Source organism: Pygocentrus nattereri, chromosome 3 (assembly GCF_015220715.1).
Source record: "Pygocentrus nattereri isolate fPygNat1 chromosome 3, fPygNat1.pri, whole genome shotgun sequence".
NCBI classification, from domain to species: Eukaryota; Metazoa; Chordata; class Actinopteri; order Characiformes; family Serrasalmidae; genus Pygocentrus; species Pygocentrus nattereri.
In genome coordinates this window covers 2626107-2653468 of record NC_051213.1, presented here as the reverse complement: position 1 = coordinate 2653468, position 27362 = coordinate 2626107, and the positions used below count along the sequence as shown (strand labels likewise).

General features: G+C 41.8%; 1 protein-coding gene across 1 annotated transcript; it reads right to left on the bottom strand.

Annotated features, from left to right (window-relative positions):
- Positions 1 to 27336, bottom strand: LOC108413210 (von Willebrand factor A domain-containing protein 7-like). Its single transcript, XM_017685601.2, has 15 exons — positions 27279 to 27336; positions 26331 to 26530; positions 19963 to 20235; positions 18176 to 18269; positions 17968 to 18093; positions 16525 to 16711; positions 13593 to 13765; positions 13293 to 13408; positions 11051 to 11167; positions 8497 to 8670; positions 7957 to 8089; positions 6995 to 7147; positions 4634 to 4726; positions 3413 to 3684; positions 1 to 980 (listed from the first exon to the last, which is right to left on the bottom strand). The coding sequence occupies exons 2-15, from the start codon at positions 26517 to 26519 to the stop codon at positions 606 to 608; spliced, it is 2475 nt and encodes an 824-aa protein (XP_017541090.1). The 5' UTR covers positions 26520 to 26530; positions 27279 to 27336; the 3' UTR covers positions 1 to 605.
- Between the last annotated feature and the right edge of the window lie 26 nt (positions 27337 to 27362).

The window sequence follows — 27362 nt, the reverse complement described above, 5'->3', positions numbered from 1 at the left end:
TAATTTTTCTAGTTCTTTTATTAAATCAAGAGGTCCTTGTCAGTTATCAACATACCATGTAGATAGGAATGAAATGTCGTTCTTGAAGCCCCAAAGTGAAACACACAACAGCACCACATTACGTTGGACTATATAGAGTGCAGATATATGACAGTATGAATTGAGTGCAGAATAAACTATAAATACGCAAAACAAAACCCTAAAACATACATGAAAAATACATCTAACTACTGTTAATAGTTTAAGGATCTACAGATCATCTATAGGGATTCAGCAAAATAAAGTGTGACTGAATATTTTGCTGACCAATACAAGTGCAGAGATTAAAATACAACTGAACTAGATCTGACAACACAGCACATTATATTGTACAACCTGTAATAGGCATCACTTCCATTGTCATTCACGTTTTGAAAGCCAACAGCAGAAGGCGCACTGACCTCTTTCCTTCTCTATATGACGCAATTCTTACATACACAAACACTGACCCCTCACCTGAGACCACCACCCACATGTTATTTGGAAATTGCTCCCTCATTTAATGTATCAAAAATCCAGAAATCACCTCCACATGCAAACCCACCTTCACAGGTCATGTTTTGTTTCTACTTATTGATTACGAGACCGATGAGGAGAGTTCCTGCACTAAGCCACAGACTGAGAGCCAGGCCAGCAGGGGGCGCAACTGCCCTGGACACGGCGAGCCTCAGGAAAGCGTAGTTGGTGTCGTTTGTCTCCGGCTGGGTCACCTCGATGGTGAGGATGACCTCAGTGCCGGCTGTGGCGTTACCTGGGGTGCTGAGCTCCACCACGCCGTTAGCCCTACCATCACTACCTGTTGTCAGAGAGCTGGGGAACGTCATGTTGTACTGACCACTGTTCCGGGCAGTGACGGTGTAGTTACTGTAGCTGCTGTTTGTTGCCACGGTGAAAGCGATGCTGAACAGCTGCCCTGGAAACCATGTTCCATTTCTCACAGCCTGAGGAGGATGGAAAACAGCTCTTTGTAGTGCATAGTCAAGGAACAACAGCTGATCGGAATGAAAACGTGTATTTGAATTAAAATGATAATCTAAATAAAAATATTCCAATATTGATCCTGCATGTTTTAGTATTTTTGAGAAAATGACCATGCCTGTTCCTCAAACCAGTATTGGCAGCAGATATTGCACTTCAGAACACTAGATGGTGCTGTTTTACTCTCTAGTTGAGAAGAGAGAAGAAGTCTAGCTGTTCACTTGCAACAGCTCAAACCAGCAAGATAGTTAAGTTATCTAGAGTTAACCAGAAAACTAATGTTGAAATTATGCACAGTTTACTGAAGCCCATTTCACAACAGATGCAGTTACCATACCACATACCACACCGTACCATACCCACCGCACCAATTACACTCCTATATTAATCAATGTAATCTGTTTTTAATACGTGCCACACATTACAAGCTAGCAGTTTCTAGGCAGATACAGTAAAGTAATGCAGTGTTGATGCTATAATATACAATCTAAGCTCATAAAACAATGAATATATTTTTAACTCTTTGACAAGGTGCAGGTTATTGTTGTGAACCCCGTGGGGAGAACACTAGAAACAGTCCCGGCAGCTAGTCCACTTCTTTTATTGCTGGTCTCATCATCGACAAGGTTTATTTTCATAGACAGCTCAACACACGGCTCATTTTGATTACCCATCCCGCTTCATTTCCAGTTTAACGTCCTCTTCTTAACTTACAAAAGTCTACATGTAGCACCAGCTTACTTAGCCCAGCCCCTGCACCCTCACTGCCCTGCCTGAACACTCAGGCCCTCTGAGTCAGGTCGTCTAGTTGAGCCATAATTGGGACTATCCATCTTTCAGCCTCACAGCCACCAAACTGTGGAACACATTGCCACAGTCTCTCTGTGACTGACCCTCACTTTCCTCCTTTAAAGCTTAGCTTAGAACCTTAGAACCTAACTCTTTTCTCAGCACTTACACATAATATACACACAATATATACACACACACAATATACACACAATATATACACACACAATATACACACAATATATACACATACAAAATATACACACACAGTATACACACACAATACACACACAATATATACACACAATATACACACACAATATACACACACAATACACACACAATATATACACACATACAATATACACACAGTATACACACACACACACAATATACACACACACAATATACACACAGTATACACACACACACACAATATACACACACACAATATACACACACAATACATACAATATACACACACACACACACACACAATATGCACACACACACAATATACACACACACAATATGCACACATACAATCACTGGCCACTTTATTAGGTACCCCTTGCTAGTAAAAGGCTGGACCCCCTTTCGCCTTCAGAACTGTCTTAATTCTTCATGCCACACTTTCAACAAGGTGTTGGAAACGTTCCTCAGATATTCTGGTTGGTTATTTGAGCTCCTGCTGCCTTTCTATCATCTGGAACCAGTCTGCCCATTCTCCTCTGACCTCTCACATCAACAAGGCATTTTCGTCCACACAACTGACCGCTCACTGGATATTTCCTCTTTTTCGGACCGTTCTCTGTGAACCCTAGAGATGGTTGAGCGTGAAAATCCCAGTAGATCAGCAGTTTCTGAAATACTCAGACCAGCCCGTCTGGCACCAACAATCACGCCACGTTCAAAGCCCCTTAAATCCCCTTTCTTCCCCGTTCTGATGCTCGGTCTGCACTTCAGCAAGTCGTCTTGACCAACTCAACTGAACAGCAACTGAAAAGCAACTGAACCTAATAAAGTGGCCAGCGAGTGTGTGTGTGTGTGTGTGTGTGTGTGTGTGTGTGTATATATATATATATATATATATATATATATATATATATATATATATATATACACATACATATATATATATATATATATATACACACATATACATATATGTATATATAATCTTGAGAGAGAGATATTTTTCAATTTGTAGTGTATTTTCATCCTTTGAAAATCAAGGTTTAAGTGGCCATTACAGTTAATGCCTATGTACCATCTCACCTATTCTGTTCAGTTCTTGTGCTGATGTTTCCAGATGTGCTTTGAACCTCTGTAGTTAGTTACTGTGATACAGCAGAGGATAAGCCGACCGGGGCAGATCAAGCAGGGCAGAAATATGACTGATTTTATATACCTGTTAGCAATGTGGCTGAAAGACTCAATTATCAATCATTATTGATGAAAAATAATATGAAAAATGACATTGTGATAAGATTTTTGGTTCTGTTACCCAGCTCTAATTTGTCCTGTAGCACACAATGCTATGATCACACAATACAATAACCACCATAAAAACGTATGTGGAGTATTCGTGGTGTGATGGACTCACAGTGACACCGAAACTGGAAGCTCTGTGCCGGGTGGACGACTGTCTCTGGAAAGAATGATAGTCTGAGGTGGAGGAAGAGTTGGTCTGACCAATGACGCGTACAAAAAACTCCCCCTTCGGCACTGTGGTCACTGTCACCAGGTAGTCTCCGTTCCCCACGTCCTCCAGAAGGCCTGTGTGGAACCCGGAGCCTGAGGGTTCAACCAGGAGCACTATTGTAGGCACCTCTGACCCCGAGCCAAGCATAGACAGCAGTAGAGTCACGTTTCCATCTAACCTCAGGGAGAAAAACAGAAGGAAAGCTGCAGATAGTTCTCAGCAACAATGGGCTGCTTGTCTTCTATGTCCTGTTTTAAAGTGATAATTCAGAGAAAAATCTCCAAATCCTCACTCCAAACGTAATCAATCAGTCAAGACCTCACAAATTAGCATGGCCTACATCTTCTGACAATTGCAATAATATACTAAATAATTTTTCTATATTATATACAATAACATGTTCTGGGTTAATTAAAATGATGCTTTGATAGGTTTTATTCAATATTTCACGAGTGATGTGAACAAGAAATGGTTGACTTTCTAAGTTCAGTCCATGCCTTCAACATGGGTGGTAGTGTGAGGGAAGGCTGACTGAGGGAGGGGAAGAAATCTGAAAACTTGGGCTGGACTTCTGGGCACCTTACATTTACGGCTTTTAGCTGATGCTCTTATCCAGAGCGACTTACAGTTTGATCATTTTACACAGGGAGGTGAAGGTGGTGTTAGGAGTCTTGCCCAAGGACTCTTATTGGTATAGTGTAGGGCGGTTACCCAGGTGGGGGATTGGACCCCAGTCTACAGCGTAGAAGGCAGAGGTGTTACCCACTACACTAACCAACCAACTAACCATCTTCTGCCTGTAGCTCAAAGGCCAGACCCCCTGATAGCTGTAAGTAGGACTGATGTAGGGCTGAGGAAAAGGGAGGAGATTGGGTGGCGGTGGGGATTGCGAACACTTCGTCACAGTGTTTATTTGCTGAATTTAGTGTTTTATACATTAATCTGAAACCACATTGATTTTATATTATTACGAACATCAGTTACAAGCATTGGTACAGCAGTGCATGTCAATAAAAGTGGACTAGAGTATGAAGGCATTGCTGAAAACAGCAAGAAACTATCACTTTAAACAGTTCAGATATTAAAGTCCAAAAATTTTGTGGGTTGCGAGTGTTGACTTACCGGATCGAGGCCTGCTTTTAAACACAGTGTAGCCGGGGTGAGGCACCTGGTAAACCTCCACAAAGTCAAACTGGAAGTTTATTGAACTTTTACCTGAAAACAAATCAAATTTTGCAGTATTGATTATGTAGCTTGCAAGCTGGGTGAATTAAGTGAGTTACGCTTAAAATATACTAAAGGCCACAAGTAACCTTTTTAGATGAGAAGCACCTCATAGACCTGGCTTGTAACTCATTTACTTACTCATTGACATCCTCCACAGGGACCCAGCCATGCAGCCTGTCTTTACACACATTAGTGAAAGAATGAGTCGTTCTAAAGTGACAAACGTCTCTATCGGTCAGTCTGATGGACGAGTCTGGGTTTGGTCTGGGTTGCCAGGAGAACGTTACCTGCCTGACTGCACTGTGCCAGCTGTAACGTTTGGTGGAGGAAGGATAATGATATGGGCTTGTTTTTCAGGGGTTGGTCAAGAATCCTTAGTTCCAGTAAAGGGAATCTTAATGATTCAGCACCAAGACATTTTGGACAATTATACGCTTCCAACTTTGTGGGATCAGTTTGGGCAAGAACCTTTTCTGTTCCAACTTGACTGAGTCCCAGTGACCAAAGCAGCTCCATAAAGTCATGGCTGGGTGAGTTTGGTGTGGAAGAACTTGACCGACCCTCACAGAGTCCTGACATCAACCCCATCAAACACCTTTGGGATGGACTAGGACAGAGGTTGTGAGCCAGACCCTCTCCTCCATCATCAGTGTCTGACCTCACAAACGCTCTTCTGGATGAACGGTCAAAAATTCCCACAGACGCTCTCCGAAATCTGTAGAAAACTTCCCAGAAAAGTGGAAGCTGTTAGAGCTGCAAAGGGGGACCAACTCCATATTAACGCCTATAGATTTAGTGCTTATAGTATCTAGTAAAATGATCTTATTCCATAGTAAATTTGCTTCTTTTATGATATAATGATTTGTTTGTACTAAGAAATAATGAATGAAACAAGCCAAAATGTCTAGTAATACTCTGATTTCTTCTTCTTATTATTCTTATTGTGTTCTAATAATTACAGATATTAGACATCAGATGATTTACTTGCTAAGATATCATTTTGTGTGGTGTATTTTCACCTCCAAACTTGCACCAGCTGGACGTAATTTCCATCAGAGCCTAGTGTGATCATAAACTGTCAATGTTCACAAGCTTGTTAGAACTTAACCGGTTGCACTAAGTAACGTAGTTTCAGTTTAGCTTTAAGTTATAGCTTATCATTTACACATACCCTACAGCAGCTGTAAGTTCGCCTGTAATCGTCTGTTGAAACGGCACGTCAATTTGATTTATGGGAAAACCGGTTGGCAACCAGTTCTGTGGGACAGATGACACCCCTTTGATTGAAGACGGCTCCACACAGCCCTCCTAGCCACCGACAGGAGCCCTAAGATCTGCTGGGTGACTCTATTCAACTTCACAAGTCAACTGTGTGCAGATCAATAGGAGAAGTTGTGCTCTCATTATGCAAGTACATCACTTACATGCAGTTCCCAGTACAGCCTGAGCAACAAAATAACATCCGTCAGATGTTTTTTTTTCATATTGCCAGCTTTCCTGACATGCGCGGATGTGTGGATGGCACACATTCCAGAATCAAAACCCTCAGTTTCATGAGAATGAATGTCAACAGACCGGTTACCATCAATGCTCAGGTTATTTGTGATGCTGACCTTATTATCAAAGAACATTGTGATCATTTTTAAAATATAACTAACACAACACTTTGAGGACACAACTTTACTGTAACTGTGTAACAGACACACCTTAAGCGAAGTAAATGCAGCATGGAAAGAGAGAAACGTGAGAGATTCAGATTAAGTGACCCTTATTCGTCCCACAACGGGGAAATTTCACCCCCACATTTAACCCATCCGTGCAGTGAAACACCACATACACACTAATGAGCACACACACTAGGGGGCAGTGAGCACACTTGCCCGGAGTGGTGGGCAGCCCAATCCGTAGCGCCCGGGGAGCAGTTGTCTTGTCAGGTGGCTGATTGGCTGCAGAGTGAAAACATCCTTCTTTGATCCGTGATCACTTTGCGCTCTACTAGTTAAGATATACCTTATATAGAAAAATCGTGTGTATTGCTAGTTTTAAACTAACTACTCTGAATGTACTTACTACTCAAACTTCCGTTCAGCTGGTGCAACTGGCTGCAGGACTGCGGTGTGTTTCTATGAATGTAAATGAAGGTAACTTAAAGCTCCTTAGCTGATTTGTTTGAGTTCACGTGTAACTTCATGGGCTTAAATGAAACTCATCCCAGTCCTCGGAATAAAAAGACCAGTGAGCTTGAGAGAGTTTTACCAGTGACTTTGAGTGTGTAGGGCTGAGTTGAGTTCATGTAGATGTTCCACACTCCTGCCTGGCTGGAGTTTTTGACTTGCACCATGTGGAAGTTCACCACGCTCTGAATCACAGCCAGAGAACCGTCTGACTGACCGCTCGACTGAGACTGACCTGTACGGAGAGGAGAAATGTTTGAATCTTGTGCATGTTATTACATCAAAGCATGGTTAATGCATTGAGTTCTCAAACATTCAGTTCATTGACCAAGCAACCACATGTCCCGCTGTTGTGGGAACAAAACCTGGTATTTCCGAAATGGTAACTTTACAGGAGAAGGGAAGAACCTACTTTACTTTTAATGTAACTCAATGGAACCGGTTCTTTTAGTCCATTCATCATGGAATTTACACACAATGTACTTTCAACTGTCATCAAGAACTGTTTCTTCTGATAAGTGATCTGTATATATACATATATATATATATATATATATATATATATATATATATATATATATATATATATATATATATATATATATATATTCAGTGTCTTTTGTTGGGTGTAAAAATGAGCTCCCGGTCTAATCTCTGAATACCGTGCCACAAATATGGAGATTAATTTTATTATCACTCATTCATATCCTTCTTCTCAATATCAGTCTGTCTAAGTCTGTTCACAGTATTTCACAGCTCTGTTCATCATTCTACACATCTTCATTTTCATGCACAGCTTCATAAAGGTCTAATGATGATCTGAAACCTGTGAGGCTGTGAGGCAGACCAACACGTTTTATACAGTCGTTTTATACATTTATCTGCAACCTGATTGGTTTTATATTGTTAAAAATACTGATTCCAAACTTATGAACAGCAGCGTAAAGCATCACAGCTAGAACGTCTTTCAAAATGATCTGATCTGGAAGGACGGCTTTGGTAAAAGCTGGGGGCTCAGAACAGTAGAGTACAGTGTGGAATCACCAGAGGGAGCAGTGATGGTGAACCGTGTTGAATTCCCAGTTATGTACAATGTCAGGTTTTCCACAGAGGAGTCCACCAGAAAGGAAAAAAGCTGTACTGTCCCCGGATCCCTCACTGCCTGAAATATGGTGACCTGAGGAGACACAGGAGAGGTGGATTAATGCACGTACACTAAGACGCTCAGATGCTCTCAGTAAAAACCAAGAAATGAGGCTTTGATTCAAAAGGGCTTGACAAATCGTAGTTGGGGGCAAAGACAAAACTGCAGAAGTCAGAGTCCAATACATGAAATGGCAAAGAATGCCACTCAGTAGCTCTACAAAGAGGACCAATACCTCGCAACTAGGCTTAGCTGAAGCCCGGGCTTTTAAACTAAACTACGCAGGTCATGTGACATAGCCATTAATTAACTGATTAAATCATTATGATTATGTCAGTTAATTGCGATTATGTGCTACTGCTTCACAAAAGCTGTTTCTGCTTTGCTGGCAGTTTGTCATATTTAATGCATGCAGAGACGTTAGGGAGTGTCCTGTTTACCAGAGAAGAGATGGAGGTGCCATTGATCACACTAGTAGCGTTAGGCAGCAGTTCTTTGGGGACCTCGATGGCCAGTCCACCTGAGGCCACTGCTAAATCCTCGTACACCTGGTTCACTGGGTTGGAGAGGCTGCGAGTCGTGTTGGTCAGAGGATTGGTCAGCATAAAATTCACCTGTTAACACAACAGAGATAAACATTGTAATAATATGAATATAAATTTCATTAGTGCCATAAATCTAATGGAGTCATTACTGTTGTTTTGCCACACTATTTAAATATAAGCATAACGTCCTTATATAGTTAGTTACACAGGGATACACTTAATATACATTCTAACTTTATTCAGCTTGTCAACTTTGAGCATGTAAACGGTGGGGAAAATGGCAGGAATGGCAAATAAAGGAGATGCCTAAGACTGGCATGCTCACTTCTTTAACAAGGAAAAACAAACAAAAAAAAACACACTTAAACTCGATGGGGCAGAAAGGTGAGAGCTGAACTTTCCACAGTCCAGCTCACCAACCTCCCTGGATGTTGTCTGTCCTTTGGATCTCTGTTCCAGCTTCTGCCAGGCCTTCTGCCAGGCCGGGTGGCGACATAGAACATAGTGTTCAGTTGCCAGCACCCCAACTTCTCTCCTGCTCGGCGAATGTGTGTGGTGGGTATCCAAACTGGCCCTCAAAGGGTGACTTGCTCAAGGACGAATGCCAGAGGGTATTATGGGCAGACTCTGCCCATGGCAACCACTCTGTCCAGGATTTGCTGATGTGAGGCAACGCAGTGTCTGGGTCAGACGTTGGTTGACCTGTTCACACTGGCCTTTGGACTCTGAGTGAAAGCCAGAGGGCAAATTTACAGCTGCCCCCATGAGCTGGTAGAAGGCCTTCCAGAATCTGCTGGCTAACTGGGGTCCTCGATCAGACACCACATCGGTGGGTATCCCTTGTACCCTGACCACATGCTGGAGGAGGAGGTCTGCAGTCTCCTTGGCAGAGGGAAGTTTGGGCAGTGCCACAAACTTACATGGCTTGGAGAACTGATCACATGACCAGAAAGGAGGCAAGCCCATCACAAAGTTTAGTGAGATATGTGAACATGGATGGACTGGAATCGGTAGAGGATGGAGAAGCCCCTGAAGCTGCAACCTGGCTGCTCTGTTTCTTGGGCACATCTTGCAAGAAGTGATGAAGGCATGGACATCTTTGTCCATCTCAGCCAATCTCAATGCCTCCACAAAAAACCGACAAAACCACCCTCAAGCTCAAGAGGGCATAAAGTCCTCAGTCTTTTGTAGTATGTTGGCTTTTTATTGGTGGTGTTTATTTGATCCGTGTAGAAGAATATTTAGTAACTGAATATCTGGATCAGAAAAAGACTCTTTTGGTGAAGTGGAGAGTCAATGTTAGTCAACACTCGTTGCCATGCCACTCTGCATTATGGCCAGTTTAGATTAACTCTTTATGTTTATGTCAAAAACATTTGGTTACATTTTATTGTAGGTCAGTATAGTATTTTTTTTAATCTCTTTTTATTTATTTCCTCTCATTTTATTTTAAGTTTTTATGATTACTTTTTAAATTTGTGATATTGTACTATTACTTTACTAATTTCTTATCTATTTTTGATCTTAATTTCTTACCATTTAAAATCTCAAGTTCTATTTTTATCTACTTTTATCTCTTATTCACTGTTATTTTAAATTTTCTTTTAATTTAAAATGATTAAATGTAGTTATTATTTTCTTTGTCATGTCAATCCCTGTTTTTGTAAATGCTCGGCTACATTGAAAATGAGGGTTGCCCTCAATGTACTTCCGAGTCAAAATAAAGGTTGATTGATAAGGCTACAGTGGCATCACATTTTCACATTTCACTAAAGCAGCATTTATGGTAACTAATACTTGCTTGAATAAAGCTTTATAAATGTTAATTGAGGTTTATCAGCAGGCCTGGATCATCCAATGGATTTTTTTGATGCGTGCCTAGCGGCCAGAGCCACTAGGGGGCCCGCCTGAGCAATTTTGAGTAAACGTAAACAGCTGTTTTGACTCGAGCGAGAACTTTCCTATCACAGTGGAAAACAAATGAACAACTTTCAATCTTGTTATTGTATTATGCATGATCATGTTCCTGATGCTAACCATGCCTTTCCTGAACATTCACTTAATTTCCCCTCCAATTACTGCTTAGCAACCGTTCCACTATCCTCTATTGCCTCAAGTCTTCAGTTTTTGGAATTTAATGCACTTTGAATTTAAGCTCCAGATTTACAAAAGACGTGTCTGGGGGATCTCACTTCAAAGATAAGATGGAAAGAATTCCATGCCTGCTGTTCTGGCAATGCTTTTTTACTAAGGGTGTATAGGCCCACCAAAGATTTGTGCCCTTGGGCCTATAATTTGATGATTCTAGCCTGTTTGTCAGTTTATATCATAAGGGGCTCGTGTAGGTGTCATGTGGGTTTATGATTGACGACCTGGAGTACAGTGATACCAAACATTCATTTCAAGTGACATGACAGCGCTCTAAGATCCTGGATCGGTTAATACTTGCCGTGGACTTTGTGCTTTCGATCAGTGCCAGAACTGTACTTTTCATCTCAGTGTCTTTGGGTTCTGCATCGGTGAAGAGAAAGATCTCAGACGCCAACGGAGCTGCTGCCAGAGCGAGCTGTGGAGCAGAGACATACAGATATTAGGAGAATTTGTAAAATATGTAAAGTGTGTTTTTCTAAAACTGCTGTCAGAAAACATCACAGTTTGTATAACAGCATTTTTCGAATGCATCACCGCAGCGAACAGAAACAGTCAGCTCTGCCCTTAGAGGTGACAGCATCTGTCAAGTTGAAGTCAAATGATAATAACCCAGCACTGAACTAACCTGTTAACACCTTTCTGCAGGCCCCCTGGTGGCCAATCCACCAGCAGAATGGACACAGACTCGGATATTTTTATTTAATACACACACACACACACACACACACACACACACACACACTGGAGCCTATCCCAGTGGGTGATCGGGCAGGGTGATCTTATCTTATCTTATCTTATCTTATCTTATCTTATCTTATTGTAGCCTGGGTTAAAAATCTGTTTATTGTTTATAATATATGTAAAATATTCTCTTGTGTTTACAGTTCATTTAAAACACACACGCTTACTTTTGTTAAAATATGATCCGGTTTATTTAAGAGCAGAGCTCCCCCCGCAAAGCTAGGTTGGAACGTACTAGCTCAACATGTGCTTTCTGCCAGCAAGTTAGAGTAACTTTTATCTCATTGGTTTAGTCCTTATAACTAGCCTATGGTGGCGCTCTGGGGGTGGGACTTAGAGAGACGGGAGAGTGAGCGTGAGCGAGAGCGGGAGACGCGGAGTAGCGACGGACGGAGAGAGACGGGAGATTGCAGCAGCAAGGAGGTTTGGAGAAAGTTCTGGGAAGTTCCAGAGAGTTCTAAAGCTTGTAGCTTTATAAATTGTTCTAGCTGAGTTCAGTGTACAACTGACAGTGGACTGGTTTAGAGTATCAAAGCCACAGTGAAGAAGTTTTGCTGTGTGCGCGCTCTGTTAGCTGCTTGATTAGCTACCGCTGCTAACTCTGAGTACTGGAGGTCTGTTCAGGCTTCGAGGGAGGACATTAACCAGATAGCGGTCTGAACTGCCGCGTTGTTCAGAGTTCCTCTGGTTCCGAGGGAGGTCCTGCTCTGCTGCGTGCTGTTCCTGTCGTGAGTTGTGTGAGACTGCCGCTATTCCGACCACTGCTCCACTAGATACCAGAGGTAACCTTGTTTTATTTGGCTCTACGAGCGAAGAGGCCATTTTCTGTTTTTACGGCCACAACGTACCCGAGCAACGACACAGGCCTGCAACGAAGTGTGTGTGTGTGTGAGAGCGCTCGTGTGTGTGTGTGTGTGTGTGTGTGTGTGTGTGTGTGTGGGCCCACATTTAGTTCTGAGTTTTGTTTATTAAGTTACCGTGAAGCTAAAAGCTACTATTATTAATCTGTTAAGTTTGTATTAGAACTAAGTTTGGATACTGCAATTGAAAAGTGAGTCGTTTAGTTGTTATCTAGAGTATTCTATATACATATATATTTTTGTATATTTTTTATTTGACAAAGGGATATATTGCATTATTATTACTATATATGTACCTATTTTTTATATTGAATATAATTATATCGACTCTATTATACTTGTGTCATATGCATTTACTTTCTGGGGTTTTAAGTTTTAAGTTATGCTAAAAACAAATCAGTCCATCTATCATAACTGCTAATAGCATCAGGTTTATAGGAATAATATAGCAGTTTGACACAGTCAAGAGTTTCTTAAAAGAACCCACAGCCCCTCGTTTTAGTAACTTTCATCCAGAGACAGGGGGAAGGGAAGCGAGGGCGCTACATTATCTTATCTTATTTCATCATAATTCACTGAAAAAGCTCAAAAAGCCCAGCATTTAACAGTAAGGTATAGTAAAGGAATTGCACAGTAGGAATCTTTTAACTTTTCCTGTAACTTAGCACTGTGATGGATCGACAACCTGTCCAGGATGTTTCCTGCTTTCCCCCCAATGACTGCTGGGAAAGGCTCCAGCTATCCCCACGACCCAGAAGGATAAGCAGCTTTGATAATGTGTGTGTGTGTGTGTGTGTGTGTGTGTAAGTTTGCAAATGTTTTCATCCTAATTAATAATTTATACACAATGAATGCAATTAATATGACGTATGTTGTGTTGACATTTCAAAATAACACTCACTGCAGTTTCATTATGACACATAACAAACTGTATCGTACCCAAAGTCCAGACAGACTCATTTCAGGATCATCTGCTCCTCCTCCGCCGGCAGAAAGAGCATTGACTTCAGTTTTAAACTCAGCCGGGTCTGTTGTTTTATACACTGGCCCGAAACCTGTAGGTCATAATAAATTTAGAATAAAAATGGAAATTTCTCTGTAATATGCAGATTCAGTTTACAGTGGTCTCATCCAGAGCAGCAGCATACATAAAAAACTAAATACAAAAAATACATTTATGTATTACTGATATAAAACTTATGAGCCTCAACACCCTCAACACCCAATACCCCGGCCCACCTGGGTCATTGAATGGGACCAGGACGTAGGCGGAAGGTTCATCCATGGTGCCCCGCCTACTGTCTATGATGAAGGAAGTGATACGCTTGACTTCAGCGATTTCCTCTGTCATACTGGCTGAGGTGTCCACCACGAAACAGAGGACGGAGGACGACTGGAAGATTCCCATCAGTCTGGCAGATAAAGAAGAGGAACCAACCGTATAAACATCTGAACAGATTTGAATCTTCATCAGGGTGTCTTTGCTTTATCTCCATCAGGACCCGGCTGCACCCACACGTCTAACGCCTGGCTGTAAACTGAGGCTGTAAACTCCTCGTAAACTGAATTTTGACCAGGACTGGCCGTAACTTTACACTTTTACACTGGGACTCTCACTTTGACTCACACTTGTGTTTAATCAATCAAAACCTGTTACTTAGATTTTTTTATCATCAGCCAAATGCAGAAGGTGGGTTCAGTGATGTATCCCCTTTACATGATCTGGCGATCCTCCGCAGAGAACGCTTTACACATGCCAGTTTTCTATAGAGGATGTGTTCATTTGTTTTCACTTAGAAAATCAACAAAACATGTCAGTGGTGTATCGGATAACTTTAGCTCAGTGTTAACCTTGATTCATATAAATGGTGCCCTTTGAAAGTTTCCAAAATCTCAAGTCACTCTGGTCTAAAATGTGTTTAAAAGCATAAACTCTGCATCCCTTGGCGGCCAACACTCGCAATAAGTGGACGAAGTACACACCCTCCCTAGTCTGGCAGCGACGGACGAAAGGCAGACACTCCACAGTGTTGCGGCGCCCCCATCAGTGCAGATACCGATACAGTTCTTCCAACTTGGTAACCCCAATCGAGATACTCAGTCGTCACATGACAAATCTCTGTTTTGTTAGGCACTAATATGGTCCCCATCTACGAAGCGAACATTTGCCAAGAGCTAGTGAGCCCACTGACGTCTGTTGATTCATCAATTTGTAAGGAAATTTCCCACTACATCTGATTTTTTTCAAGACCACGTCTTCAATATCAGCAGACATGTCACTGATTTGCCTTCCAGTTGTAGAGTCCGACAGTGACAGTGGGACCTTTGCTGCTTGTGGGCTTAGCATTTTGCTGTGGTTGGTTAGTGTAGTGGGTAACACCTCTGCCTTCTACACTGTAGACTGGGGTTCAGTGCCCCGCCCGGGTAAACACCCTACACTATACCAATAAGAGTCCTTGGGCAAGACTCCTAACACCATCTTGGCCTACCCGTGTAAAATGGTCAGATTGTAAGTCGCTCTGGACAAGAGCGTCAGCCAAATGCTGTAAATGTAAATGATGATTGCTGTGCAGGCAGGCAACGTGACCATTTCAGCAAACGTGTGCGGCTTCTTAGCCTTAGCTACTATCTCAGCCACTAGATAGCCAGCCTCCAGTGCTTTCTCTGACACTTTTGCACAATTCATCATGACTTATTCTTGTTGGTTGTGTTGACTTTTCAAAAGAATAAAATACAGGGTGATTCGAATAGATTCATCTGATTTCAAAGCGTCTTGTTTTTACAACCGTGAGCCCCTAGGAACCAATCACATACCAATTGAGAGAGGGGGTCTAAGGCTACGTTTACGCAGCAGGTAAAAGTGGACCAAATCTGATCTTTTCCCTCATGTGTGACACACATGTGTGTCTGTGTGTCAGTGTGAATGGATAAACACACTGAATCTGACATTTTCAATTCTGATTTGAGACGCTTTCATATGTGCGTTGCTCTTTTGCACATGCGGGTCAGAGTTTAGGAGCTGATCTGTTCAGACTGATGTCACATACACGTCACATTTTAATCTGAACAGCCAAACAAAGAAATTGGATTTGGTGAGAAAATCAGGTTTGGGCCACTTTTACCTGCTGTGTGAACAAAGCCATAGAGTTCCTGACTGGCTCCTTCAGTCTGAGACCCCTGAGCAGAACGTTCTGCGTTCTCCACGTCAATAAGAGTGAATCCGTCAGCAGTGAAGCTCCAGCAGCTCAGAGCGTTCGGCGCTGGTTCCACAGCACTGGATGATCTCCGAAATCCCACTGAAAGAGCCGTGAGAGCAGCGATGCCCGACACGCTCAGTCCAGTCTGGGATGAGTTTGACTGTGGTGTTGATGTCGTCCGTCCAGCTGGAGGAGGTTCAGACTGAGACCTTGTAGAACTACATAATAAACTTTATGCTCATTTACACAGTTTACAGCTCACTGCACTGATCTGTGATTTACAGGTGAAATCAATCATTTAGAAATCGGACTGTATTCTGCACCCTTACTGCCTAGTGATGGATGATTTGCTGTCAGGTGCCTTTTAAGCTGGCTTGGATAATTTCATACCACATACCAGGCACATAGAAAGAGGGCATGATGGATCCCCAGCATCATGTAAGGATGAATCCCAGTAAAGATAAAACCGTATGACAAGGGCTGTCACCAAACTGTCTTATCTTTGTCTTGCTGCTGGCCCCTACTACCCTCGCTGCTGAGCTACCACTGGATGATGAAGTTAGTGGCTCAGATTAGTTATTTGATTCTCTTTCTTTTTCAAAAACCATTCTAGAGTAGTTTGTGTGCCTCATGCAACACTCTTGTGATGCATTGTGTGATAATGAATAAAAAATGCTGTAGTAAGCTATTTACATCAGCCTTTCCGTAGTCATATGCCAAGAAACGGTAAAGGGAAAGATTTTGATGCTGGTAAGTTGCGTAGCTATTGTGTTTTTTTTTATTTTTTTATTTTAATGTATGTTAGCAATGCCAGAACATTTGACAACACCCTGAAAAAGCAGCCACCTGGCTATCTGGATATCTTCCCTCAGTTTGGCTTCCAAAACCACATCACACATTCCTGGAAATATTTTCATAAGGCTGCTTTCGCTTCACTGATCCTCTCTGATTCAGCACTAATGCCTGATTCCTACCTGAGGAATTCAACGTTTCCTGCTGCTTCTCTGATGTCCTGCAGAAGATCCCTGGTGGCTGCTGTGGCCACATTTGCTGCCACAAAGTGGAGGCTGCCGTGAGCGGTCGTGGTGCCATCCTTGTTGATGCCCCCTTTGGGTGTCACCAAGCTCGTAAGGTCACCCAGTCCTCCATGGCTGCACTTCCCTGTGGATTTCCAGTCAGGCAGAAGAACATTCAGAACATTTTGGGCTCTCTGACAATGTCATGCATGGTTTTCTCGCCTCACTTCATTAACAGAACCTCATTGAAATTTGCCAAAATTTTCTGTGCAATGTGGCAATTTCCATTTTCTGGAAATAGGATATTATATTGATTTACTGAAAAAAAATTTGAACTTGTACTTAATGGCTGTTTTGACGGGAATCAAAATAAATAAAACATTGTGTCTGGATTTTGTGCACTAGTGTAAACAGTGTTGTACGAATATCTTTATCCTTAACTAATTATGATGAAGTTTGCTCTGTTTACCCTTCAACCACTTGATCAGTTTACTCCCTTGTAAAATATTCCATGCCCTTCAAAAGTCATCAGCTTATAAATCACACTGATATCGTGTGCTGTCATAATTCATTTTAAAAGACTGACCCTCAAAATTAATTTAAGTGATATTGGTTTTTTGCATAAAATGCTGTGTAAGTATTTGAAGCTTCCACAGCACCAGGGTCAAGTTTACACAAGCCTACAATTGGCCTCTATCTGTGAATTTAAAAAGTTCACCTTTTCTGGATAAAAGACCCCCGAGTGCACACAAAAGGACAAGACTACGAAACTAAGCAAAAAGGGAGCTCTGTGAGGGAAACCAACAATCACTGTGAAGTAGCTACAGAGTTCAGTGGGATGAGGCTAGAAAGAAGCCGTCAGTCTACATCAAAGCATCAGAGTGACCCGTTTAAATGTGGAATAATGTTTTGTGGTCAGATGCTGTTTATGGTGCAAAGCTAAAACTGCTCATTCCAAAACAAACACCATCCCAACAGTGAAGCATGGTGGTGGCAGCCTCCTGTGTGGAGATGCTCTTCCTCAGCAGGTATCTTGTAGATGCTGCAAGTCTGCTAAATCACTAAAGCTTGGATGAAACATCATGTATCAGCAGGACAATGATCCCAAACACAAGGCCAAAGCAATAGAGAGGGGTTGAACAGCAAAAAAATAAATGTTATAAAATGTCCAAGCCAATGTCCAGATCTCAATCCTGCCATAAATCTGTGGCACTATTTAAAAATCCGTGGTCTACAAGTGTCAAAAATGGACTTAAGATTATATTTGTTAGCAATAAAACTACAGGCTGTCGTTTGTTATCTAGACAAATGAATCTGATGAATTTTAAGGGGCCAGGACACTTTTGCAACACCTTTTTACTAACTTCTACCATATGACTCGCGAAAACATTAACTCAGTACCTTTGGGTTTGTTAGGGCTTAGCAGGCTGAAATATCCAGAAGTCAGTTTCTTCTGGGTGATGATCGTCTCCAGAATGTTGCCCGTGCAGTCGTCATCGCAGCTGCTGCACGTCGGGGTGTTCACGTCTGAAACGAACATGAGATACATTTAATTTACATTCATTCATACAGATAAGAAATATAATTACAAACTCAGATCAACAAACACCTGCAAGGTTGTCCAGAGGCAGACTTGGCTTGATGAGGGTGGAGTACGGAGACCGGTTTCCCAGTTCAATCCAGTTACTGTGACTGTAGAAATCCTTCAACATCAGCAGAAAGTCGGTCCGTTACTTACACAATTAAACAGCATAACACACTGTTTAAAGGTGCAGTGTGTAAGATGTAGTGGCGTCTAGTGATGAGGTCGCAGATTGCAGCCAGCCCTCACCCCTCCCTTTCTAAGCGTGTAGTAGAACCTACGGTGGCCGTCAGCTTTTCTGTACCAATTTCATTTTTTCATTTTTTTTTTTTGCTAAATAATAAATCTGATCATCCATCTGTCTAAATTTGGGATCTCAAACGTTTTTTACAACACAGAATGGTCAGCCAGCACCGGCAGCAACCACAGATTCTTCTGCCTGCTACGTCTTCCAACCAGAGCTACAGCATCACCAAATTCAAGCTGCCGCTTCAGCGCAAAACCGTGAAAGGCGCCCTCTAGAGCCAGGGTTTGGTTTCTCTGCTGTGGGCTTCTGTAGAAACATGGTGACACAACAAAGCGGCCTCTGCTGGAAGAGGAGCTGCTCCCAGTGTAGATATGAAAGGCTTATTCTAAGATAACGAAAACACAGCGGTTCATAGTTACAGTTGATTATACACCAATGAAACCATTGCTTTGTTTACAATATTTCATTTCTGCTTATAGATTCCCCTAAATCCTACACACTGCACCTTTAATGTTGTTCTGTTATGTGCTTTTCAGTCACATTGGTAAACAGAGCTGAAATCTGTAACGTTTTGTGTAGCGATGTGTGACTCTTGTGACCAAGACAGCACCAGAACCGTACACAACGTTAAGGGCTGAAGACGGCTATTACTGCTATTAATGCCCTGCCTCATTCCTTTACAAGGGAAATTTAAACTACGTAACACACGAATTTAAGTGCATCGTAGTCAATGTTTGTCAGCAATATTTCACCACAAACCACAAGAAGTGCTACTAAGAAAAAGGATATGAATTGTAGTCATCAGCCTTCGACTGCCTTCAGCAGAGGCGGAAAATTCAGGCTCAGAAAGTAAAAATCTATCCCAGGATTTTGTTCCAACTGCCTGGACAGCTCTGCTGGTGGTTTGATCTGACTTGATCTAGCAAGGCTGTTGGAACAAAACTTTTACTTGGAAGGATTTTTACTTTCTGGACCTGAATTTTCCACCTGTGGCCTTCAGTGTCAGTGTAACATTAGTCAGCCTCAACTTGAGTATTAGTGAAGTCAGTATTGTAAAAACTTTTTAAGGCCTGTGTGATCCTTGTTACCCTCTCATATAGACTCACTCATGTGCCCTCATATAGACCTCATAGAGCACACCTAAAAACAACATGTGCTGAGTGTTATTCCATCTATCTGGTGTGAGGTCACTGCATCAAAATCATGTGTTTTTTTTTTTTTTTTTTTGGTTTTTTTTTTTTTTAAAGGGGGCTGATTTTATAAGACTAAATGTCCTGCATGTGCATGTGTACATTTATATATAAGAGATCAGAGGGGGTATGCAGCAGATGGTCAAACATCTGAAGGGTTACGGGACTGTAAACAGTTTGGGAACCACTATGTTGTGTTTTAGATGCTGGTATGCTGGTCAGCCAGAGGACCGAGCTGGGTGACCTGCTAAACTAGCACTAGACCAGCCTAAGCCAATATAAACCACCTTGCTCCAGCATGGACATCATGTTGGTCTGTGCTGGCCTTTTCAGCAGGGAAGAGTACATCATTTCATATCCATGTCAGGTCACATTACCTGTAAGGTGTGCAGGGTCTCACCCAACCTCTGTCTTGCGTACTCGTAGTTCTTCTGTTTGAGGCTGGCCTTCACATCAGAGACTCCCTGCGTGATCAGGTTTCGTGCTCGTTCAAAGCTCTCGTCATCAAAATGGTATTCGGCATCGAATACATGTTTGCCGTCCACCTTGGCGTTACTGCTGCTGATATCCGTGATGACAGACTTTAGTGTGGAGGCTGAGGCAGGGGAGTGGCAAGCTACCGCCAGAGTCTCTGCAGTCAGCGGGTCTGGCTGCAGAAAAGCAGGTAACACTTTATTAGGCTGGTCCACTGTAGATGCTTAACTGGTCATTTAATTTCATTAAAATAAAAATGACTTAAACCTCCGTCCAAAACCTAGTTCTAAATGTAGTTATGTCATAACTGAAGTCTGGGGGTGGAGCATGGCTGAAACCCCTCCTTCTTTCAATCCAATTCCTCACCTTCCCTTCTTGTGACAAAGTGTTCACAATCCCCACCGCCACCCCATCTCCTCCCTGTTCCTCAGTCCTGCATCAGTGCTACTATGGCTATGAGGGGCTCTGGCCTTCTAGCAACAGGCAGTAGCTGCCTAGAACTCCAGCCCAGGTTCTCTGAGTTCTCCCCCTCCCTCAGTCAGTCTTTCCTCATACTACCACCACCATGTTCAATGCATGGTCTGACATGCAAACGATAACTTAAACGCAACCCTTACCCTTCTTCTAATCTTACTATTGGACATGCAGGGCCAGATGGGATCTCGTAATGAGAACATCTGGGAACACCCATGAGAAAATGTGGTAAGGAACTCATTAGTATGGGAGTCGAAACCAATACAATACCTCATTAGGGCAGAGCTCAAAGGAATAGTTTAGTGTTTTAAACATCATGTTAAGGTAAATGTTTACCACATCCTGTTGATTTATTAATCATATGTTCATTATACCCCCATGGACCCTCACCTGGGTGGTGGATCATTCTCAGCACTGCAGTGACACTGACGTGATGGTGGTGTGTTAGTGTGTGTTGCGCTGGTCTGAGTGGATCAGACACAGCAGTGCTGCTGGAGTTTTTAAACACCTCAGTGTCGCTGCTGGACTGAGAATAGTCCACCAACCAAAAATATCCAGCCAACAGAGTCCTGTGGGCAGCGTCCTGCGACCACTGATGGATGACCATCACAAACTGTACAGTGTGTAACTGTAGAACTACAGAGTGGAACTATATGGTCAGTGGAGCTGATGAAGTGGACAGTGAGCATCTTCTGAGGATGTGAGTGAATTATCTGCTATTGTCGTCACATCTTCATCAGTATGATGCTGATTTTGAGATCATTTGAGGCCAAAACATCGAGCCGGACCTTCTTTTTGAGCCTGTGTTTGTGACGTTAATACGTAAAGACATACGACGTGGTGTGAAAATCTCCCGACTCGATGCCTCTGACTTTTAAATGATTATTTCAGGCCTTACAGTGCGACTCATGGTGGCGCACACTCACCATATTTCAGCCTGTTTTATTTCCCCTGAGTGTTAGATTGTCACGCTTCTTTCAATTTTAACAAAATCTTACATTGTGCAGCTTTGAATAGAAAAACAACTGATAAATCAGAAGAGGTTATGACGCTGAGTCACACTCAGACATATCACTGCACTTACATATTTAAGAAGATTCATCACATATGTGGTGCCTCCTATCAACGTTATTGGTAAACCAGCCTCTTATCATAAAATATGAGTATTTTTCTTATTCGCTAATAATTCAAAGTACAATAACAGTTCTATTTAAAGGCTTTCTATTGGTTTACAGTGGTTGTGGCTTTGAAAAAGACGTGGCTTTTGAATGCTAAATAGACAAAAGACTACCAACGTAACAAATATGACAGTCCTACAACCCCAATTCCAGTGAAGTTGGGACGTTGTGTAAAACATAAATAAAAACAGAATACGATGATTTGCAAATCCTTTTCAACCAATATTCAACTGAATACACTACAAAGACGAGATATTTAATGTTCAAACAGATAAACTTTATTGTTTTTTGCAACTATTCACTCATTTTGAATTTGATGCCTGCAACACGTTCCAGAGAAGTTGGGACAGGGGCGTGTTTCCCACTGAATTACATCACCTTTCCTTTAACACTCAATAAGCGTTTGGGAACTGAGGACACTGATTGTTGAAGCTTTGTAGGTGGAATTCTTTCCCATTCCTGCTTGATGTACAGCTTCAGCTGCTCAGCAGTCCGGGGTCTCCGCTGTCGAATTTTGAGCTTCATAATGCGCCACACATTTTCAATGGGAGACGGTCTGGACTGCAGGCAGGCCAGTCTAGTACCCGCACTCTTTTACTACGAAGCCACGCTGTTGGAACACGTGCAGAATGTGGCTTGGCATCGTCTTGCTGAAATAAGCAGGACGTCCCTGAAAAAGACGTTGCTTGGATGGCAGCAGATGTTGCTCCAAAACCTGTATGGACCTTTCAGCATTAATGGGGCCTTCACAGATGTGCAGGTTACCCCTGCCATGGGCACTAACACCCCCCACACCATCAGAGATGCTGGCTTTTGAACTTTGCGCTGAAAACAATCCGGACAGTCCTTTTCCTCTTTGGCCCGGAGGACACGACGTCCATGATTTCCAGAAACAGTGTGAAATGTGGACGCGTCAGACCACAGGACACTTTTCCACTCTGCGTCAGTCCATCTCAGATGAGCTCGGCCCAGAGAAGCCGGCAGAGCTTTAACCTGCACTTGTAGATGGAGCGACGAACTGAGTTCACTGACAGTGGTTTTCCGAAGTGTTTCCAATGAACCTGTTCACCTGTGGAATGCTCCAAACAGGTGTTTTTTGAGCATTCCTCAACTTTCCCAGTCTTTTGTTGCCCCTGTCCCAACTTCTTTGGAACATGTTTCAGGCGTCATTTGAACATTAAATATCTCGTCTTTGTAGTGGATTCAGTTGAATATCGGTTGAAAAGGATTTGCAGATCATCGTATTCTGTTTTTATTTATGTTTTACACAACGTCCCAACTTCACTGGAATTGGGGTGGTATAATGAATAAAGAATGCCGAATGTAATAAATATCAAACTGACTCTGTGAAACTGCCAGGACTTCAGCCTCAGTAGACATCAGTGTTTACATAAATGTATGGAATGTGAAAAAATGTATGGAATGTGAACTCAGAAACTTTCGTTTATAATCAAAAGTAAAAGTTGTTAAGGGCCTGTTTCTAAAAGGCCACAGTAGTTTGAATCACTAAATATGCAAATAACCGTAAAAACATTCTAAAAAAAGCTGGGACACTGGGTAAAATGCAAATAAAAACAGCAAGCAGTGATTTATATTGTAAATCTACATGACCTGCATTTATTTTTTGGGAAATATACATTCATTCTAGGGGTGGCACAGTGGCGCGGTGGGTAGGGGAGCGAGGAGGGCCTGGGTTCGATTCCCCGGCCGGGTGACCGGGGTCCTCTCTGTGTGGAGTTTGCATGTTCTGCATGTTGTATCTGCGTGGGTTTCCTCCGGGTTCTCTGGTTTCCCCCCACAGTCCAAAGACATGCAGTCAGGCCAACTAGACATGCTAAATTGCCCCTGGGTGTAAGTGACTGTCTGTGTCTGTCTGCCCTGTGATGGACTGGCAACCTGTCCAGAGTGTATCCTGCCGTCAGATAGGCTAGGATAGGATTAAGACAAGGTGTGCTGGTAAATGTTCAGAAAACATCTTACACTGGTGATGTTATCAGGGAATAAGGGAGCATAAGGGAGTCCTTCACGAGGTTCACCACTTTGGCAAAATTGCATCAGATATAAATAAATAACCCAACAGTTAAAGAATGAACAATTCCTGACCAAGTGATTGGAATTATTATACGGCCTCTACGGAGCATAATGCTATCAACAGATTCAGGGAATCCTGGAAAACATCTGATAAACTCAACTGAACGCCTGTGACTTTCAACCCCTCAGACTGCACTGCTTTGACAAACCATTGTCAAAATGTCAAGCAAGTCAATACACGAGCCCAGAGAAGTCAGCAGTGTTTTTGGACATTGTTGATGTAAGACTTCCACTGTGCAGAGAACAGTCTCGTGGATGCAGCAATAGACAGTCAGCAGTTTGTTTTCGGAGCCCACGTGGTGAACTCCATCACAAACGTCATGCCGGTTTTTAATGCATGACGTCTGAGGGGTTGAAAGTCACCAGCATTCAGTTGTGGCGCTCAGCTGTAGGGCACATTTAGCAAAGTGTAGAGTGACCTCCCTTTTTACTGCTGACCTTATTTCTATTCAAAATAACTTCAATTATCCTTAAGTTTACACCTCTCACTTAATTGGACAAGTCAGTTTGATCAGACGACTCGGGAACCTATTCTCCTATGAGTCATGCACAGATTCTGTTTCTATTCATTCAAATATTGATTTATTTTTGATAAAGCTTCTTTATTCGTTTATTGTACATAAGGAATAAATCATAATTACTAAAGCAGTCCTGTATTTAATAAGGCTTTACCTTTCTCTGGAAACCAGCCACAAGATTTCAGCTTCACTGAACTTTAAGGTCTACATAATCACATGGAGTATGCTGGATCCTGAAAGCCCATCCAGCGGACCACCAAGTACTTTCACTACAACTAGTTGCCAGTATTTGAATGGGGCAGTCGTGGGCTGGAGGTTCGGGAACTGGCCCTGTGACCAGAAGGTTGCCGGTTCAATCCCCAGTGCTGACAGTCCATGACTGAGGTCTTGAGTCCTTGAGCAAGACACCTAACCCCCAACTGCTCCCCGGGTGCCGTGGATAGGGCTGCCCACCGCTCTGGGTGCCAGTGTGCTCACTGCCCCCTAGTGTGTGTGTGTGTGTGTGTGTGTGTGTGTGTGTGTTTCACTTCATGGATGGGTTAAATGCAGAGGTGGAATTTCCCTGTTTGTGGGATTAAAAAGTATCACTCATTCACTTTCCATTACAACCAAAACTGAAAGTGTCATCACACCGGGCCTATTTTGTATTTTGAATAACCTAATAAGTATGGAAATCACTATTTCAAGTACAGTACGATGATGTAACTTAATGCCAGTGATTCATACTATGATGCGTTTATATGCTGTATGTCTCGGTGCTGTTAATTATGGTTATGATCACTTCTGATACTTCATTTGTGACAACAGACCTTAACACCACAGCACTCTGAACAGATTTTATTTACAGGCTAGTGCCCATCAAAATGACTATTTGGACCATTCAACTGAATTATTTCAAACTGCAGTCATATAGTAAAAAAAACAAAAACAAAAATGAAGTATTCACGTCTTAGATGTTTATGAAAAATTCTGTTCTGATCGATTCTATTTAAACCCAAGGCATTAATAAGGATATTAATAAGCTAAATATATACAAAATTGTCGTTTACAGGGTACTTTCTACTGAGACGCGGCTGGTCCAAACCGTGACCCCTGGGTTGACTTCTAAAAATAATACTTAATATACTAATAGTATATAATAATAAATAATAACACACCACTTCTTGTAAGTCGCTCTGGATAAGAGCGTCTGTTAAACGCTGTAAATGTAATATTTTTGGTATTATTTTAGTGATTTCTTTTAAAACTTTGAAGTTTAAAAATGTTGATTATTAAATTAAGTTTCATTTTTAGATACCACAGTTAGATCGCAGTTTTAAAGTAAATGAGTCTGAAAATCAGTGTCTAATTATGAGTTCTAGTCTGTGGGTGGAGCCTTGTTTTAGCCACACCCCTGCATTTCAGAGCAGGAAGCGAGGCTGCATCCCTGTCCCTCATGGCCACATGGTGAGCAGTTAGATCCCATTGGTTTGAAGTAAATGTGTCCCAAAATCTCAGTCAGTGAGGAACATTTTCTGCAGTTCAACATTTTTTAGTGTTTTAGTGTAAAATATGACGATTTTCTGAGTGAACAGCTGCTCAAAGCTGCATTTGCTGAGTTTTTGAGCTCAAAATGAGCTGAAATGGTCACTTAAACCATCACGACTGGCACATTTGGTGCAGTTTGGTGGAGTCGTGATTGATTAGCTAGTGACAAAATGGAAAGTTCAGTTATTAGTTTTAATAAAATAAGGTTAAAGGTAAAAAGTCACACAGAGCAACAGCGTTTTTTAGTCTAAATTCCAGGATCAGAGTTTCAGCTCTGACTTTGAACCAGTTCAGTAGAATCATCCATTTACATTCTACAGGTCCACTGATCTAGTCAGCGTACTGTTTACTTGTAACTAGGTGATATTTAGGACAGCATTATTTTTTTCCATTACTATTTTCAAGAATAACTAATAGCTTCATGTTCTGAGCCCTGAGATGTGCTGAGCTGAGCATGACGGTTCGTTTGGACTGTTTTCCCACCTGAACGAAGTTTTGACCCTGTTCCAGAATGTGGTCCCTGCACACGTCTGCTGATTTCTGTAAAATAGCTGCCCCTGTGATGTTTTGGTGGGTATTAGATGATGTAGAAATGACTTTAAAAGCTTGAATGTTCATTTGAGTGGTGAAGGAAAGGAAGAAGACTGCGGTGAAAATGGGCCTGGTAAGCATTTTTGGTCTGCCTGTAAAAGAAAAAGACACTGGTTTCAGCCTGCAGTACAGCCCACCCTTCAGTCGTTTACTTTTCAGCCATTCAGTGCACGTCCACTCATTTTTCAGCACTGGAGAAAATCTGAAAACATACAGTATTGTGCAAAAACGTCATGGCTATTTTGGAAATGCAGTGCATGTGTACTTTGACCACCACTGACAATTACATACAGTAAAATAATTATGCAAATATGTGTAAATTATGAGTAAAAATGTCACCTTAGTTTCAGGGCATCAAAATATTTAATAACCTCTGCTTTTGATACTTGCAAATGAAGCTTAAGATCAGTGTTATAAACTCTGTCAGTATGTTATTTAATGTTCAAGCAAGTCGTTTTGTTGGTAGCTTTCAAATATAATATTTATGCATGACATGTTGCAGCATTTTAGTTTCAAAGTGACTTACAGCAAATACAGAACTGTCTGGTTTACTGTGAGCAGTTATGGCTTTAGAAAAGCAATCATAGAGTCAGTAACCTAAGCTGAAAATGTATGTACTGAATTTGTCATGTGTAAACTATGACTTTTATATAATAAACTATATTATATCTCAACATTGGCCACATCACAAACAGAGTAAACTGAAAGACACTATGTTGATGCAAGAAATTTTCTCCTCGTGTAAATGATGTAGTTTCTTATCACCACAATCAATAGAAATGTACCAGTTTATATGTTACTGACTGCATAATGGCTGTTAAACTAATCACGGTTTCCTACCTGAGAGTTCAGATGTCTCTAAGTGCTGTTTGTAGTCTTAAATTCAGGAACTCCAAATCTGTGATTCAGTGGGAAACAGAAAGT